The 14,621-nt window shown below is 41.7% G+C and overlaps 1 protein-coding gene across 4 annotated transcripts in view; it reads right to left on the reverse strand.

Moving 5' to 3' along the window:
- Nucleotides 1–14,621, reverse strand: part of LOC111951005 (cell adhesion molecule 1-like) — a 648,521-nt gene that overhangs the window by 224,017 nt on the left and 409,883 nt on the right. For all 4 annotated transcript variants that reach the window (XM_070434393.1, XM_023968962.2, XM_070434392.1 and 1 more), the window contains exons 4-5: nt 7,421–7,573; nt 2,042–2,179 (exon numbers count right to left, since the gene is read on the reverse strand). In XM_070434393.1, coding sequence (XP_070290494.1) covers nt 2,042–2,179; nt 7,421–7,573 — 291 coding nt within the window. The remainder of the gene's footprint in view (nt 1–2,041; nt 2,180–7,420; nt 7,574–14,621) is intronic.

Genomic DNA, 14,621 nt, shown 5'->3' on the forward strand with positions numbered 1-14,621 from the left:
CCCCGTCCGTCACTGCCCCCCCAGTCTCTCTCCCTCTCATCTCGTCTTGAACAGACAGAATAACCTGTGCTGCTGGAACTCCCATTGTTCCTTGACTTTCATTTCATTCGTACGCTTAAGTTCTGGAGATATCTGTGAAAGACAGGATATAAAAGAGGGGGAAATATTAACCACAACACAAAACTAGCAGGATAAGAGAGGACAATAAAGCGGCAGAGTGGGGGAAGGGTGAGGGGAGAAAGAGAGAGGGGGGAGAGAGAGAGACACAGAGGGCAAGAGAAGGGATATAATGACAGTAGGATAACTGGGGCTTTGCTTTCGGGTGCCGAAATCTTGGTTTACATTCGCGAGTGAGCAGGACGGGTGTGTAACCTTTAAATGATATTTAAAACATGCCCGATTATCCATTAAGGTAATTAGGTTTAATTAGAAATAGATCTGCAAGGCGAGAAGCCGGCCGACGCCGACAGCAATTTGGAGCAGCCGGCGAGTGGCGTGGACTGCGGTGACGCGCTCTTTCCCTTTTGTAACCTCTCACAATTCGTCATTCCATGATTCCTCACATCGTATCTCCTTGCCTCCTTCTGAACCGTATTAGAGGTCCAAGGTCCCTCCCCTCAGAGGAGGCAGGGAGAGAGGATGCAAAGAAACCAGGAAATATGGCTTGACAAAGAGCCCCTGTCTCTTTTGTCCTCACGTTTCCTGCTTCTCAACCTCCACATTCTGTCCATTCAGTCAGTCAGTCAAACTCCCACTGAACAATGCGGCGTGCCATATTTATCACGTTGATGTGGCAATTAACGGGGAAAACATGGACTCCACTCCACTCCACATCGTTCAAGATGACGCAATACTACTTTCAGAGGTGGTTGGCAATAGAAATCCCTCTTAATTACCAAATGAATAGGCCACATTACAATACAAATAGGCAATGGACAAAACGTTTTACACGGCTAGCAGTTAAGCTCAGATCTGTGAACTCACCCTCTGTTTGTTGTCAAGTAACTTTTCTTGTCAACACAGAGCGTAAGGAAGGATATCATCCACACATCTAGCCAGTGCTATTCAACAACACTGTAGTAGTTACGCAAATGCAGGGAAGGGGCAGTGAAGTGCCGCAGTGTGTGAAGGCTTTTGTTCCTGCACGGGACTAAAACACCAAATTCACCTAAACCTGGTCTATATTAATTAACGACCACAATTAGTTGATTATGTGAAACAGGTGTGTTAGCGCTGGGCTGGAACTTAAGCCTGCACACACTGCGCACAGTTATCCAGGACCAGAGTCAGCCTACCCTCTTCTGGGTAAAAGTGTTTATTGAGTAGATGAAACCAAGGCCTTGACTCCACATTAGGGCTTTGCACCATTCGTGGTTGGTATGAGGTTGTGGTTATGACGTGAGTGACGGGCTTTGGGCTCTGCTGAGTAAGAGCTGGAACAGCCCGGGGTCATTCCATTGGCCCAATCTATGGGCCCCCTAATCGTCCAGCTCCCTTTGAAGAGAGGCTTGAAAGCTGTCACTCTGCCAAAAGGCTAGGTGACCACTGAGCCAGCCCATCACTCTAATGGAAGTCATTCAGAGCCATGGGAGTGACCTAATTAGGCTGAGGTGTCATTGACGTGGGGCTAATTATAAAGAGACGAGTGAAGGAAGGAAGAAGAAAGTTAGAAAGAGAGTGTAGAGGCACCAAGAGATGGGTTAAAGAAAACATCTATGAAGATGATGTGAGGTGTTTTGTTATTGAATAAAGCTATGGTCATGAATGTATGACTAAATCATTGGGTAGACTCGTAGGGAATGGAAAACTTGTAGGGAATGGAAAATTATGCATGAACATTAAAAGACAACTCTACAATTCATACAGAGTAATTCCCTACAATTACCTTAACCCTCGGCCTTTTTATCGCTCTTCATCTGAAAAATCTTGTTTTAAAGAATATTCAGTCTTTTAGTCAGAGTCCAACTGAGTTATAATAGAGAGCTAAAGTGTTTTGGACGTGACTGGGTTGACGTGACGGTGTTGATGGGTGTTAACCTACCTTGGAGCTCTTTGTCTCCCTTCATCCATCTGATTGTGGCGGCGGGCTTGCTGCCCATAGCGGTGCAGGTCATCTCTGTCTCGTTGCCCTCAATCACCTGCCCCTCCCGGGACTCGATGATTGGGTTGCCTGGAGGGACTGGTAGGGGGGACAAATAGACACCGTGTTTAGGGAATGTGGGGCATAAATCACCCTAACAACCAATTGTACTGTATCTGTGAGAGGTTTATGGAAATACTTTGAAATAAATTAAATTGACTACAGTACAGTCATTTTCTTCTAAACAAAAACAACGTCAGAATGTGCGCAGAGAAGAATGTGCGTGAAAAAGGACAAAGTTATATTTAAGTGCGCGTTTCTCAAGTCAGTCAGAATCGGCCACTGTCAGCTTTGGCGAAAGGCCTTACACTTAAAAAATGTTTTATCATCCACTTTATAATAAAGCCCATACACTGACTATATGCAGTACACTTCAGATGTTTTAGGATGCTTTTCCAACCTTCTCTCAACTAGACTCTTCCCATAAATGTGCGAGCTGAGACCACTCATCGATTTTGAATTACATAATTCCAGCTCTCGCTTGCTACCTACTGCCACTCAAAACAGCTTGATGCCATTTGCGCTGATCTACTCCTGCCTTGGCCCAGACACGCAGATTCATGCCTGTGCCAGTCTCCCCATCTCCTCCGTGTGAAAATGTCCAAATCACAAACACTCCCCACATCCCGCTGTCAAACTTCATTGCCAAAACGGCATCATTATGTCTAAGTACTTACTCTTGCTTCAAGCACGCTCTGTATGTCGTAACGTCTAATACACACACAATGTAATTTCCCCTAAATCCTGCTAGGATGCACAATGGAAAACTGGCTGGGCACTGGGTTTTGATTGGCTTGAATCTTGTGTTTCGGCATTGACGTCAAATGCGCTAAGGACAATGTTCTTCGACTTGGATTGTTTTGATGTCAGGTCCTGTATGTATGCTTAAAAAACGAAGTGCAAGGTCAGGGTTCTAAATTAACCTCTTGACGCTAGGGGTAAATCCAGATCGTAGAATATGCATATAATTTACAGATTAGGATAGAAAACACTCCAAAGTTTCCAGAACTGTCAAAATATTGTCTGTGAGTATAACAAAACTGATTCTGCAGGCGAAAACCTGAGAAAATCTAACCCGGAAGTGCTTTTTAAAAAATTTGTATTTTTTTATCTGTGTTTCCTGGCCCATCTTTCTTCCATTTAAAGCGGTATCAACCAGATTCCTTTTCCAATGGCTTCCTCAGGCTGTGACCAGGCTTTAGACATAGTTTCAGGCTTTTATTTTGAAAAATTAGCGAGATCTTTCAAAACTAGTCAGGTGTCCTCTGATTAGTTCCTGCGCGCGAGAGGGTAGCTCTCCATTTTCTTTTTCTCTCTTATTGAATAGGTTACGGTCCGGTTGAAATATTATCGATTATGTTTGTTAAAAACAACCTGAGGATTGATTATAAAAAACATTTGACATGTTTCTACGACCGTTACGGATACTTTTTGGAATTTTCGTCGAACGGAACYAGGCTTTGGTTTTCTGAACATAACGCGCAACCCAAATGGCGTATTTTTGTTATAAAACTAATATTTATCGAACAAAAATAACATTTGTTGTGTCTCGTGAGTGCAAACATCCAAAGATTATCAAAGGTAAGCGATTCATTTTATTGCTTTTCTGACTTTCGTGACCAAGCTAACCAAGCTAATATAAGGCTAACTGTTCTAGCATTGATTGATACACTCACAAAAGCTTAGATTGCTTTCGCTGCAAAGCATATTTTCAGAATCTGACATGATAGGTGGATTAACAACAAGCTAAGCTGTGTTTTGGTATATTTCACTTGTGATTGCATGATTATAAATATTTTTTGTCATATTTTGCACCCTGCAATTCAGCGGTTGTTTAGGAAAATTATCCCGTAAAAGGGATCCGTAGCGCAGAGAAGTTAAACTGTTTCATTGGTAGCACTGGTGCTCCCAATTTATACAAGTTAGGAGCACAACAAAATTTAGGAGTACCAGAAAATATTTTTTTTTAATCAATTGAGACATGCACGGTGACGTTTGTGGTGATGAATCTTGCACTGGAGGCAGAACTGAGCAATTTATGCTAGATGGGCCAGCTGCAAAGTAAAAATGTACTATATTATAGAAATAGTTGAAAACAAACATTTGCTTTTTGGTCTTAACTAAAGGTTAGGCATTAGGGTTAGCAGTGTGATTAAGGTTAGCGTTAACTTTAAGGTTAGGTTTAAAATCAGATTTTATGACTTTTTGACTGTGCCAGCTAGTGACCACTCTGCGGAGCTCCCTCCGGGACAAGATTCATGACACGTTTTGTTGTGTTACAAGGTGGGATTAAAATGTATTTATTTGTATTTTTTTTGTTAACGATTTACACAAAATACTCTAATGTCAAAGTGGAAGAAACATTGTAACATTTGTAAAAAAATTCAGAAAAATAAAGCAAATATATCTTGATTACATACGTATACAACCCCCTGAGTCAATACACGTTAGAATCACCTTTGGCAGCGATTAAAGCTGTGAGTCTTTCTGGATAAGTCTCTAAGAGCTTTGCAAACCTGGATTGTACAATATTTGCACATTATTCTTTTCAAAATTATTTTATCTCTGACAAGTTGGTTGTAGATCATTACTAGACAGCCATTTTCAAGTGTTGCCATAGATTTTCTAATAGATTTAAGTTAAAACTGTAACTAGGCCACTCAGGAATATTCTGTCGTTTTGGTAAGCAACTCCAGTGTATATCTGGCATTCTGTTTTAGGTTATTGTCCTGCTGAAAGGTGAACTGATCTCCCAGTGTCTGCTGGAAAGCAGACTGAACCAGGTTTTCCTCTAGGATTTTGCCTGTGCTTAGCTCCATTACGTTTAATTTTTATCCTGAAAAACTCCCCAGTCCTTAACAATTACAAGCATACCCATAACATGATGCAGCCACCACTATTTTTGAAAATATGGAGAGTGGTACTCAGTGATGTGTTTGGCCCAAACATAACGCTTTGTATTCAGGACATCATTTTTTTTGTAATTTTACTTTAGTACATTATCGCAAACAGGATGCATGTTTTTGAATATGTTTATTATGCACAGACGTCCTTCTTTTCACTCTGTCATTTAGGTTAGTACTGTGGAGTAACTATAATGTTGTTGATCCATCCTCAGTTCTCCTATCACAGCCATTAAACTCTGTAATTGTTTTAAAGTCACCATTGGCCTCATGGTGAAATCCCTGAGCGGTTTCCTTCCTCTCCATCAGATGAGTTAGGAAGGATGCCTGGATCTTTGTAGTGAGTAGGTGTATTGACACACTATCCAAAGTGTAATTAATAACTTCATCATGCTCAAAAGGATATTCAATGTCAGCTTTTTTCTTTTCTTTTCCCCATCTACCAGTATGTGCCCTTCTTTGAGTTCCATTGGAAAACCTCTCTGGTCTTTGGTTGAATCTGTGTTTGCAATTCACTGCTCGACTGAGGGACGTTACAGATAATTGTATGTGTAGGGTACAGAGGTGAGGTAGTCATGTTAAACACTATTATCTTCCACAGTGTTTGAAGTCCATGCAACTTTTACTCCTGAACTTATTTAGGCTTGCTATAACAAAGGGGTTGAATATTTATTGACTCAACACATTTCAGATTTTAATTTGTAATTCATTCCTAAAAACATAATTCCACTTGGACATTATGGGGTATTGCGTGTAGGACAGTGACACAAAATCTAAATTTAATCAATTTTAAATTCAGGCTGTAACACACAACAAAACAGTCAAGGGATGTGAATACTTTGAAGTAAGTAGACAGTAAGTAGACTATATGTATTTTAGCTACGTCTGAAGCACATTTTGTGCCCTAGAAACACATTTTTAACCCTGTAAATACATTGGTTTATTATAAAAAGCTAAGATGTTGTTACAAATACCTGTCATTGAAATTACAAAGTCATTTGTGGAACATTAGGTTTCCACATTGTGTAAAAGCACAATATTGAGATGCATTACATCAAAAATTGTACACTGTCTCTTTAAGAASATCAAGTTCGTTAGTGATAACATGCAACAGATCAGTCATTTGGAAGATCTCAATTGCATACTCCTCACATCCCCTCTCCTCGTCTCCTTCTCAAAACACATTGGATGAGAGAGCCAGATGTCCCTTCCCTCTGACCTTCTTCTCCAATGGGTTTTGAAAAGAAGAGGAGATAGGATGCGAGGAGTATGCAATTGAGAGCTTTTCATTCATTTATTGCTGTGATTATTGATCTCCCGAAGAAGCGATCACTTTTCCTTTCTTTCTGTGCCACCAAATGTTAGGATACAGCCTATAAGTAAAGTTACTAGGTTGGTAGCTAGCTAGCTAATAAGGTACATGACTGAACAAGGTTTAAACAAAAAGGCCGTGAGTAGTTTTAGAATGGCACGCGACATGGTCTATGAATGTAAAATGCGGCTTGCCAATTCACCACAGGAAGAAGAAAAAGTTGCACCGGTTATATGGGTCATATCATTTGAACCGTTTGGTCTACAAACAAGCCGTATTCACTGTAGTAATGGTACAATCATTACAATGGAAAACAATTGTAGGCACACAGGTCGCACAGCTAAATATTTAGGAACATATATATGACCAAAATGGTCGCACTTTAGAGCCCTGTGCGAGGTTATGACATTTAAAGTGACGTTGAGGACCAGATTTAAAACATATTTAGATTTCAGTGAAATGGCATAATCCCTAAAAGTGAGACAGACTTTCAGTCTTCACGTCACTTTTACTCCCGTTACATTTTTATCAAGGATAATATTATAATTCAATTCATGCTTTGCACTGTGGCTCTACACCTTGGTGAATGTTTATTATTTCGTAGTAAGTTTGTCTCTGAGTGCAAAAGTGAGTTAGATACAGCTATGGTATCAACCACTCCATCGGTCAATGACGTGCCAGTGATAGCTGTGTGTGTGTTAGTGATGTGTGGGTCAGCCGTTTGTTCACCCGCACCCACCCGCAAACCTAAATGTAGCATATAGATATGAATTGCACAAGACTGATACATTTATGGAATTTTAATACATTGTTTTCTCTTTATTCAATCCGCCTGCCCTTCATCCAAACAATATTTCTAGACCCTAAACCCACCTGTACCGTGGATATAACCTCAGGAAATGCGGGTTATGGGTAAACTCGTGTATCACTAGTGTGTGTGTGTGTGTGTGTGTGTGTGTGTGTGTGTGTTTTCAATCATACTCTCATAATGAATGTCAACGTAGACGGTTTAAGACATTTTGCCCCTCAACAAACATTGTGTGTGGTGTGTGTGTGTAGTCATACTCAGCACAGTGATGTCTGCATAGGCCTCCTGTGGGGGGTCCGTGTAGAGCTGGCACACGTATCTCCCCTCATCCGACAGGCTCACATTGGATAGAGACACCCGCAGCTCATTGTCCGAGAAGTTGACCAGCTGGAAGCGAGCATCTTTCAGGGCTGGGGATCAAAGAAAGAGAGATGGGGAGAGAAAGAGTAAGGGAGATAAGGGCAGGGGGGGTCAAAAGAGGGTACCATTGTCATTGTCCATGCATTGACTATGGCAGTGTTTCCCAACTCCAGTCATTGAGTACCCCCAACAGTACACATTTTTGTTGTAGTCCCTCACAAACTCACCTGATTCAACTCATTGAGCGCTTGATGATTAATTGACAAGTTGAGTCAGGTGTGCTTGTCCAGGGCTAAAACAAAAAAGTACTCGAGGACTGGAGAAACACTGGACTAATGATTGTTGACCGACTCTGTGAGAGGATTCATGTGTATATTTGAGTTTAGTTCCAGGAGTTAGATTATGAGTTAAAGTCTACAGACATGTGTAGGGATCGATTGAAGCTCAATGTAGAATTCAAATCTCCTTACCAATATATAAACTCAGCAAAAAAAGAAACGTCCTCTCACTGTCAACTGCGTTTATTTTCAGCAAACTTAACATGTGTAAATATTTGTATGAACATAACAAGATTCAATAACTGAGACATAAACTGTTCCACAGACATGTGACTAACAGAAATGGAATAATGTGTCCCTGAACAAAGGGGGGGTCAAAATCAAAAGTAACAGTAACAGTCAGTATCTGGTGTGGCCACCAGCTGCATTAAGTACTGCAGTGCATCTCTTCCTCATGGACTGCACCAGATTTGCCAGTTCTTGCTGTGAGATGTTACCCCACTCTTCCACCAAGGCACCTGCAAGTTCCCAGACATTTCTGGGGGGAATGGCCCTAGCCCTCACCCTCCGATCCAACAGGTCCCAGACGTGCTCAATGGGATTGAGATCTGGGCTCGTCGCTGGCCACGGCAGAACACTGACATTCCTGTCTTACAGGAAATCACGCACAGAACGAGCAGTATGGCTGGTGGCATTGTCATGCTGGAGGGTCATGTCAGCATGAGCCTGCATGAGGGAGGAGGATGTCTTCCCTGTAACGCACAGCGTTGAGATTGCCTGCAATGACAACAAGCTCAGTCCGATGATGCTGTGTTACGCACGCCTCTGTGAAGAGGGAACGCAACACCCTGCTACAACTCAACTCCCCGTGTAGTGAAAGAGGTATGGACTGTAGGTGCGAGTAAGGATGACAAAAAGGCAGAATGTGATACCGTTTACAAGGACTTTATTCCTTTACACGGTAATATGGGGAAAAGGGGCTGGACCCTACTTACCTAAGTTAGCACCACCTGGTGCACTAACCAAAATACAGGGGGTGGTTCGCCCAGGTCTTACCTAGTGTGCCTAGACAGTGAATATACTACGGGTATATGTATGCCCACGGGCCTCTTGCCTAAGCACTCCCTAGGTCCCTTCCCCCCTTGGAACAAATGAAACAGAATATCAAACAATTACTCAAACAAACTAAGAAACCAAGGACATCAAATAAGCTCTATCTGATAATGCAACAAACTAACACAGTACATACCAAATCTCTTTCTGAAAAACAACCAACACTATATAACCCTCAACTCCCTGAAAAACAACCAAAACAGTTCTCAGCAATTGAATTCCCTATATCACAATCAAATTATCTCTGAATTCCCTCTCTCTGCGATGATCTAAGCCTGCCTATGATCTCTCAGCAAAAATCTCTACCACAATCAATCTTTCTGCAATCGCCTCAGCCTGCAATGATCTAAGCCTGCCTATGATCTCTCTCAGCAAAAATCTCTACCACAATCAATCTTTCTGCAATCGCCTCAGCCTGCAATGATCTAAGCCTGCCTATGATCTCTCTCTTCTGAACAACAGAACATTGGCTTTTATAGCTTCAGAAGACATTGGTAATTAGAGACAGCTGCGTCTTGACGAGGGGGCGGGGTCAGCTCTCCAATCATCAATTGGGGCCGACCAATCAGCTGCTTGGGGAGAATTTCAGGAAGCCATCTCCTGAAACACACACAATCAAATACAAACTACAACACAAAAACTGGGGAACGTCACATGCTGTGACACACCGCCCCAGACCATGACAGACCCTCCACCTCCAAATCGATCCTGCTCCAGAGTACAGGCCTTGGTGTAACGCTCATTCCTTCGACGATAAACACGAATCCGACCATCACCCCTGGTGAGACAAAACCGCGACGTCAGTGAAGATTACTTTTTGCCAGTCCTGTCTGATCCAGCGACGGTGGGTTTGTGCACATAGGCAACGTTGTTGAGGACCTGCCTTACAACAGGCCTACAAGCCCTCACTCCAGCCTCTCTCAGCCTATTACGGACAGTCTGAGCACTGATGGAGAGATTGTGCGTTCCTGGTGTAACTCGGGCAGTTGTTGTTGCCATCCTGTACCTGTCCCGCAGGTGTGAAGTTCAGATATACCGATCCTGTGCAGGTGTTGTTACACATGGTCTGCCACTGAGACGACAATCAGCTGTCCGTCCTGTCTCCCTGTAGCGCTGTCTTAGGCGTCTCACAGTACAGACATTGCAATTTATTGCCCTGGCCACATCTGCAGTCCTGATGCCTCCTTGGAGCATGTCTAAGGCACGTTCACACAGATGAGCAGGGGCACTGGGCATCTTTCTTTTAGTGTTTTTCAGAGTCAGTAGAAAGGCCTCTTTAGTGTCCTAAGTTTTCATAACTGTGACCTTAATTGCCTACCGTCTGTTGTGTCTTAACGACCGTTCCACAGGTGCATGTTCATTAATTGTTTATGGTTCATTGAACTAGCATGGGAAACAGTGTTTAAACCCTTTACAATGAAGATCTGTGAAGATATTTGGATTTTTACGAATTATCTTTGAAAGACAGGGTCCTGAAAAAGGGATGTTTCTTTTTTTGTGACTCGTTTCAGGAAACTAGGCGTATGTCGCACATCACTACTTCACAGGAGAGCGATTTCAACGTAATCTTTTGTTTTTAATCAAAATAAGTTTTTGGCAGAAACTCCTTCTGGAAAAAGTGAACTTTCATGTGTCTTAATATCAAAATTGTATGCCATTTGTAAATGTGAATAAAATTGTTCAATTACGAGCCTAGTTGGTTCAGCCACAGAAAGAGTCAGCAACCTTCCCTCTAGCCATGATTGGCTGAGATAATGAGTGGGCTGGACATGCCGAGAGATGAGTTTGGATTGGTCTGCCATGTAGCACGCTTCTTTATATTTGAGCTGGTGAGTATGTGTAGGTAATCCTGTCTAACACGGCTTTAAAAATATATATATCACGTAGTAGAACTGCATAAATGTTGTTCTCCACTTTCTGGGGGACCGAGTTTTGAAATAAGTGGAATTAGAGTAAGATAGCTGAGGAGATGGAGAAAACACCTGTCACCGGATTACATCTTCAAACTAAGGGCAACCATGGCATCCGTGACAGAGGGAGAAGCGTCCATCCATGTATACAGGTAAGAGAGTCTAGCTAGCTACATTTTCAGATGTTACACGTTTTTTAATTTGGTCAGAAAGTTGTTTTCATTTCAAGTTAAAGTGTACTGTTAGCTAGCTAGCTAACGTTAGCTGGCTGGCTCGCTAGCCAACGTTACGTTTATGATCTGTGTAGTAATACTATTCATATGTCAGAGCCATTTGCTTTGCTAGTTATAACCTAATGTTAGTTATCTAAAATTGAACCTGGTTGGTTAGCTACCTACAGATTCATGCAGGATAGTCATGTCATGAGTTGGGATTATGGTTCATTGTTAAGCTAGCTAGCTACATGTCTTAACAAAAGACTCCACTACGCAAGTATCCATTTCAATAGAATGTTTAAGATGTCACTGCGAGCTGTTGACAGACATAGCTGGTAAATTCGCTCTGGCTATCTACTCTGACTTTAGAGTACTCTCGTCTGAGTGTGCCAGAGCGCAGAATAACTTATGAATTTACGAACGCTCATGGCTCATTGTTTAGCTAGCTAGCTACATGTCTTAACAAAAGACTACACTATGCAAGTAACCATTTCAACAGAACGTCACTGTGACAACTGTTGATAGACGTAGCTGATATATTTGCTCTGGCTATCTACTCCGATTTCAGAGCACTCTCTAATTTGTGTCTGGAAGTAGCTAGCAAGCTAGCCAATGTTAGCCAGGTAGCTTGGGTGCTTGATTGCTGTTGTTAGAACAGAACGCTTGGATCGACCCTTAAGTGATGGGTGGGGTTAAAGCTGTGAACGATGTGTGAACGATGCTGAATGGGTGTAGGCAAAGAAAAGCTCTCCAGTAAGTGTACCAAAAAATTCAAAGGCCATTTTCTCAAACGTGAGGTCACAAGTTTATCAACTTTCAAAGCAGAATCACTTTCCCATTGTTATATACCATTTTCTAGGTCTGTCTCTACTTTTATCCAATGTAAAAAACACAATTTCAAATTTTGCGACATAAGACCGAATCGAGCCTATCGGTCAAATATAAGCCAATATGACACCAATATGTCAATGAAACTTTGCAAATCAACTTGATTGGAGGTACACAACACACTCCCCGCCTCCTGTCATGAGCCGTCCAGCCGTTACGAGAACCACATACCGTATTTTTAACAGGGTCGTTAGAATTATTGCCTAGACCTAGCTCAATATCTAGGCGTCGGATAAGAACGAGACTACAGCGTCCATAAAGTGACCATTAGACTTACCACCTTTTCGGAATGAATAAGTCTGTAGGTGCAACAGTTTTGATTACATTTATAATTTATTTCTGTCACATGCTCATTTCCGTCCATTAAGAACCATTTCTGACAATGTTAACATATTTTTTTAGCTGAAGCTCAGCTACATGGTGGGTTGGTTGCTCAGCTACATGGTGGTATTCAAGCTGTTAATCAATAAATGCAAACAGATATTCTGATTAGCTAGGTAGCTAGCTAACCTGAGCTTGCTTGTCGAAAGTCCAGCAGCTAGCCTCTGTTGCTATCTAACACCAGTCAGCTGAAAGCTAGCTAGCTAACGAACAGGCAAAGAAAAGTCACTTAGCTAGCCAATGAATGTGGTTCTGTTTTGATGAGCTAGGTAGCATTCTGGCTAGCTAATGTAACACTATACCAGTCAGATGAGAGCTAACGTTGGCTAGGTAGCTAACCAACAAGCGAGAAAATCTAGCTATATTTGGCCAAGTAATGTTTTTCATATAAGGCTGAAGTCATCATGTGTAAACTGCTAACCGAGACACTTGCGTGTAATCCGTGCACAATGAAATATCAGCTTTAAATTTACAATTTAAACATTTGCAAGGACAATAAACCATTTTCATTTTTCTAGCCAACATTCCCATTGAAGCATGAAGTGCAACCTGTTCTACCTGTTGTATTTCTATGTGCTTGAGTGTAAGGGGTTCTCAACTCTTAGAGGATCTCCTGTCAGACATTCACACTCTCCTTTCTTAACTCTGAGATAAACTAATCTCCAACAACAACTCATAAAACGATTAATCATTACCATACAAGAAAATTCTAGCTATATTTATCAGATTTATTTCAGATTTGTCAGATTTAGTTTAGTTTAAATAGTTAGCAGGTCTGAATTGTTTTGGCGTAGGCTACTAGCTAGCAGCTGGCTATGCCTTTATGTGGACCTAGTAGGTCTATCTGATACATTTTTTTACTGACCAGAATCATCTTATTGAAGAAGAACATTCAACGACCTAGCTGAGACTTACAAGTAAGTTAAACACAAATAGTAGATATGTCAGTAGTAGGCTAGTATGTGTGAGTCTCACCAGTTAGCCTTAGACAGCCAACTAATACTTAAACAGACCAGTGGTGAGCGACTGATAATGAGCATTGAGAGTGACAAAAACATTAGCCTGTGCTATTAGCACAGCATGGCTACATTAGCTGTCATCCAGTCAGAAATGATGTGTGATCCGTTTTATATTAAATGGACAATTCGGCCGCCGCCTAGTTGACTTGCTATTATTACATTCACAGTCACACCTCGCCTTGGCGAGAGAGAATACTTCAGAGGCACCTCTCTGATTCAGAAAAATCAGTCACATGTTTATTACTACTAGACTGGAACATGTCTCCATTCATTGGAGTCTTTAGTTCAGGGGTTCCCAAACTTTTACTGCACACAACCCCAAATTGACACCAGAAAATACAGGGGACCCCACTTGGACAAATTATATTTCCTAGTGTGTTCATATTAACTCAACTGAACTCAACGCAGGCTGTCAACTGATAATAATACATAACAATGACACGAAAGAGCATTCTAATAGAGTAAGGAGGTCCTAATTGACACCAGAGCCAAATACAGTGCATTCGGAAAGACCACTTTAATTTTGCTACAGCCCTATTTTAAAATGTATTAAATAAATGTTTTCTTCTCTAATCTACACATTACTGTATATCCCATAATGACAAAGCAAAAACAGGTTTTTATAAATGTTTGCAAATGTATTAAAAATAAAAAACTGAAATACCTTACTTACAGAAGTTTTCAGACCCTTTTCTACGAGACTCGAAATTGAGCTCAGGTGCATCCTGTTTCCATTGATCATTCTTGAGATGTTTTTACAACTTGATTGGAGTCCACCTGTGGTAAATTCAATTGATGTGGACAGGCACACATCTGTCTTTATAAGGTCCCACAGTTGACAGTGCATGTCAGCGCAAATACCAAGCCATGAGGTCGAAGGAATTGTTCGTAGAGCTCGGAGACAGGATTGTGTTGAGACACAGATCTGGGGAAGGTTACCAAAAAATGTCTGCAGAATTGAAGGTCCCCAAGAACACAGCGGCCTGCATCATTCTTAAATGGAAGAAGTTTGGAACCACCAAGACTCATCCTAGAGCTGGCCGCCCGGCCAAACTGAGCAATCGGGCGAGAAGGGCCTTGGTCAGGGAGGTGACCAAGAACCCGATAGTCACTGTGAAAGAGCTCCAGAGTTCCTCTGTGGAGATAGGAGAACCTACCAGAAGGACAACCATCTCTGCAGCACCAAATACAGGTGTGCCAAGCTTGTAGCGTCATACCCAAGAAGACTCGAGGCTGTAATCGCTGCCAAAGGTTCTTCAACAAAGTACTGAGTAAAAGGTCTGAACACTTATGT

The sequence above is a fragment of the Salvelinus sp. IW2-2015 genome, linkage group LG23 (genome assembly GCF_002910315.2).
Source record: "Salvelinus sp. IW2-2015 linkage group LG23, ASM291031v2, whole genome shotgun sequence".
Lineage (NCBI taxonomy): Eukaryota > Metazoa > Chordata > Actinopteri > Salmoniformes > Salmonidae > Salvelinus > Salvelinus sp. IW2-2015.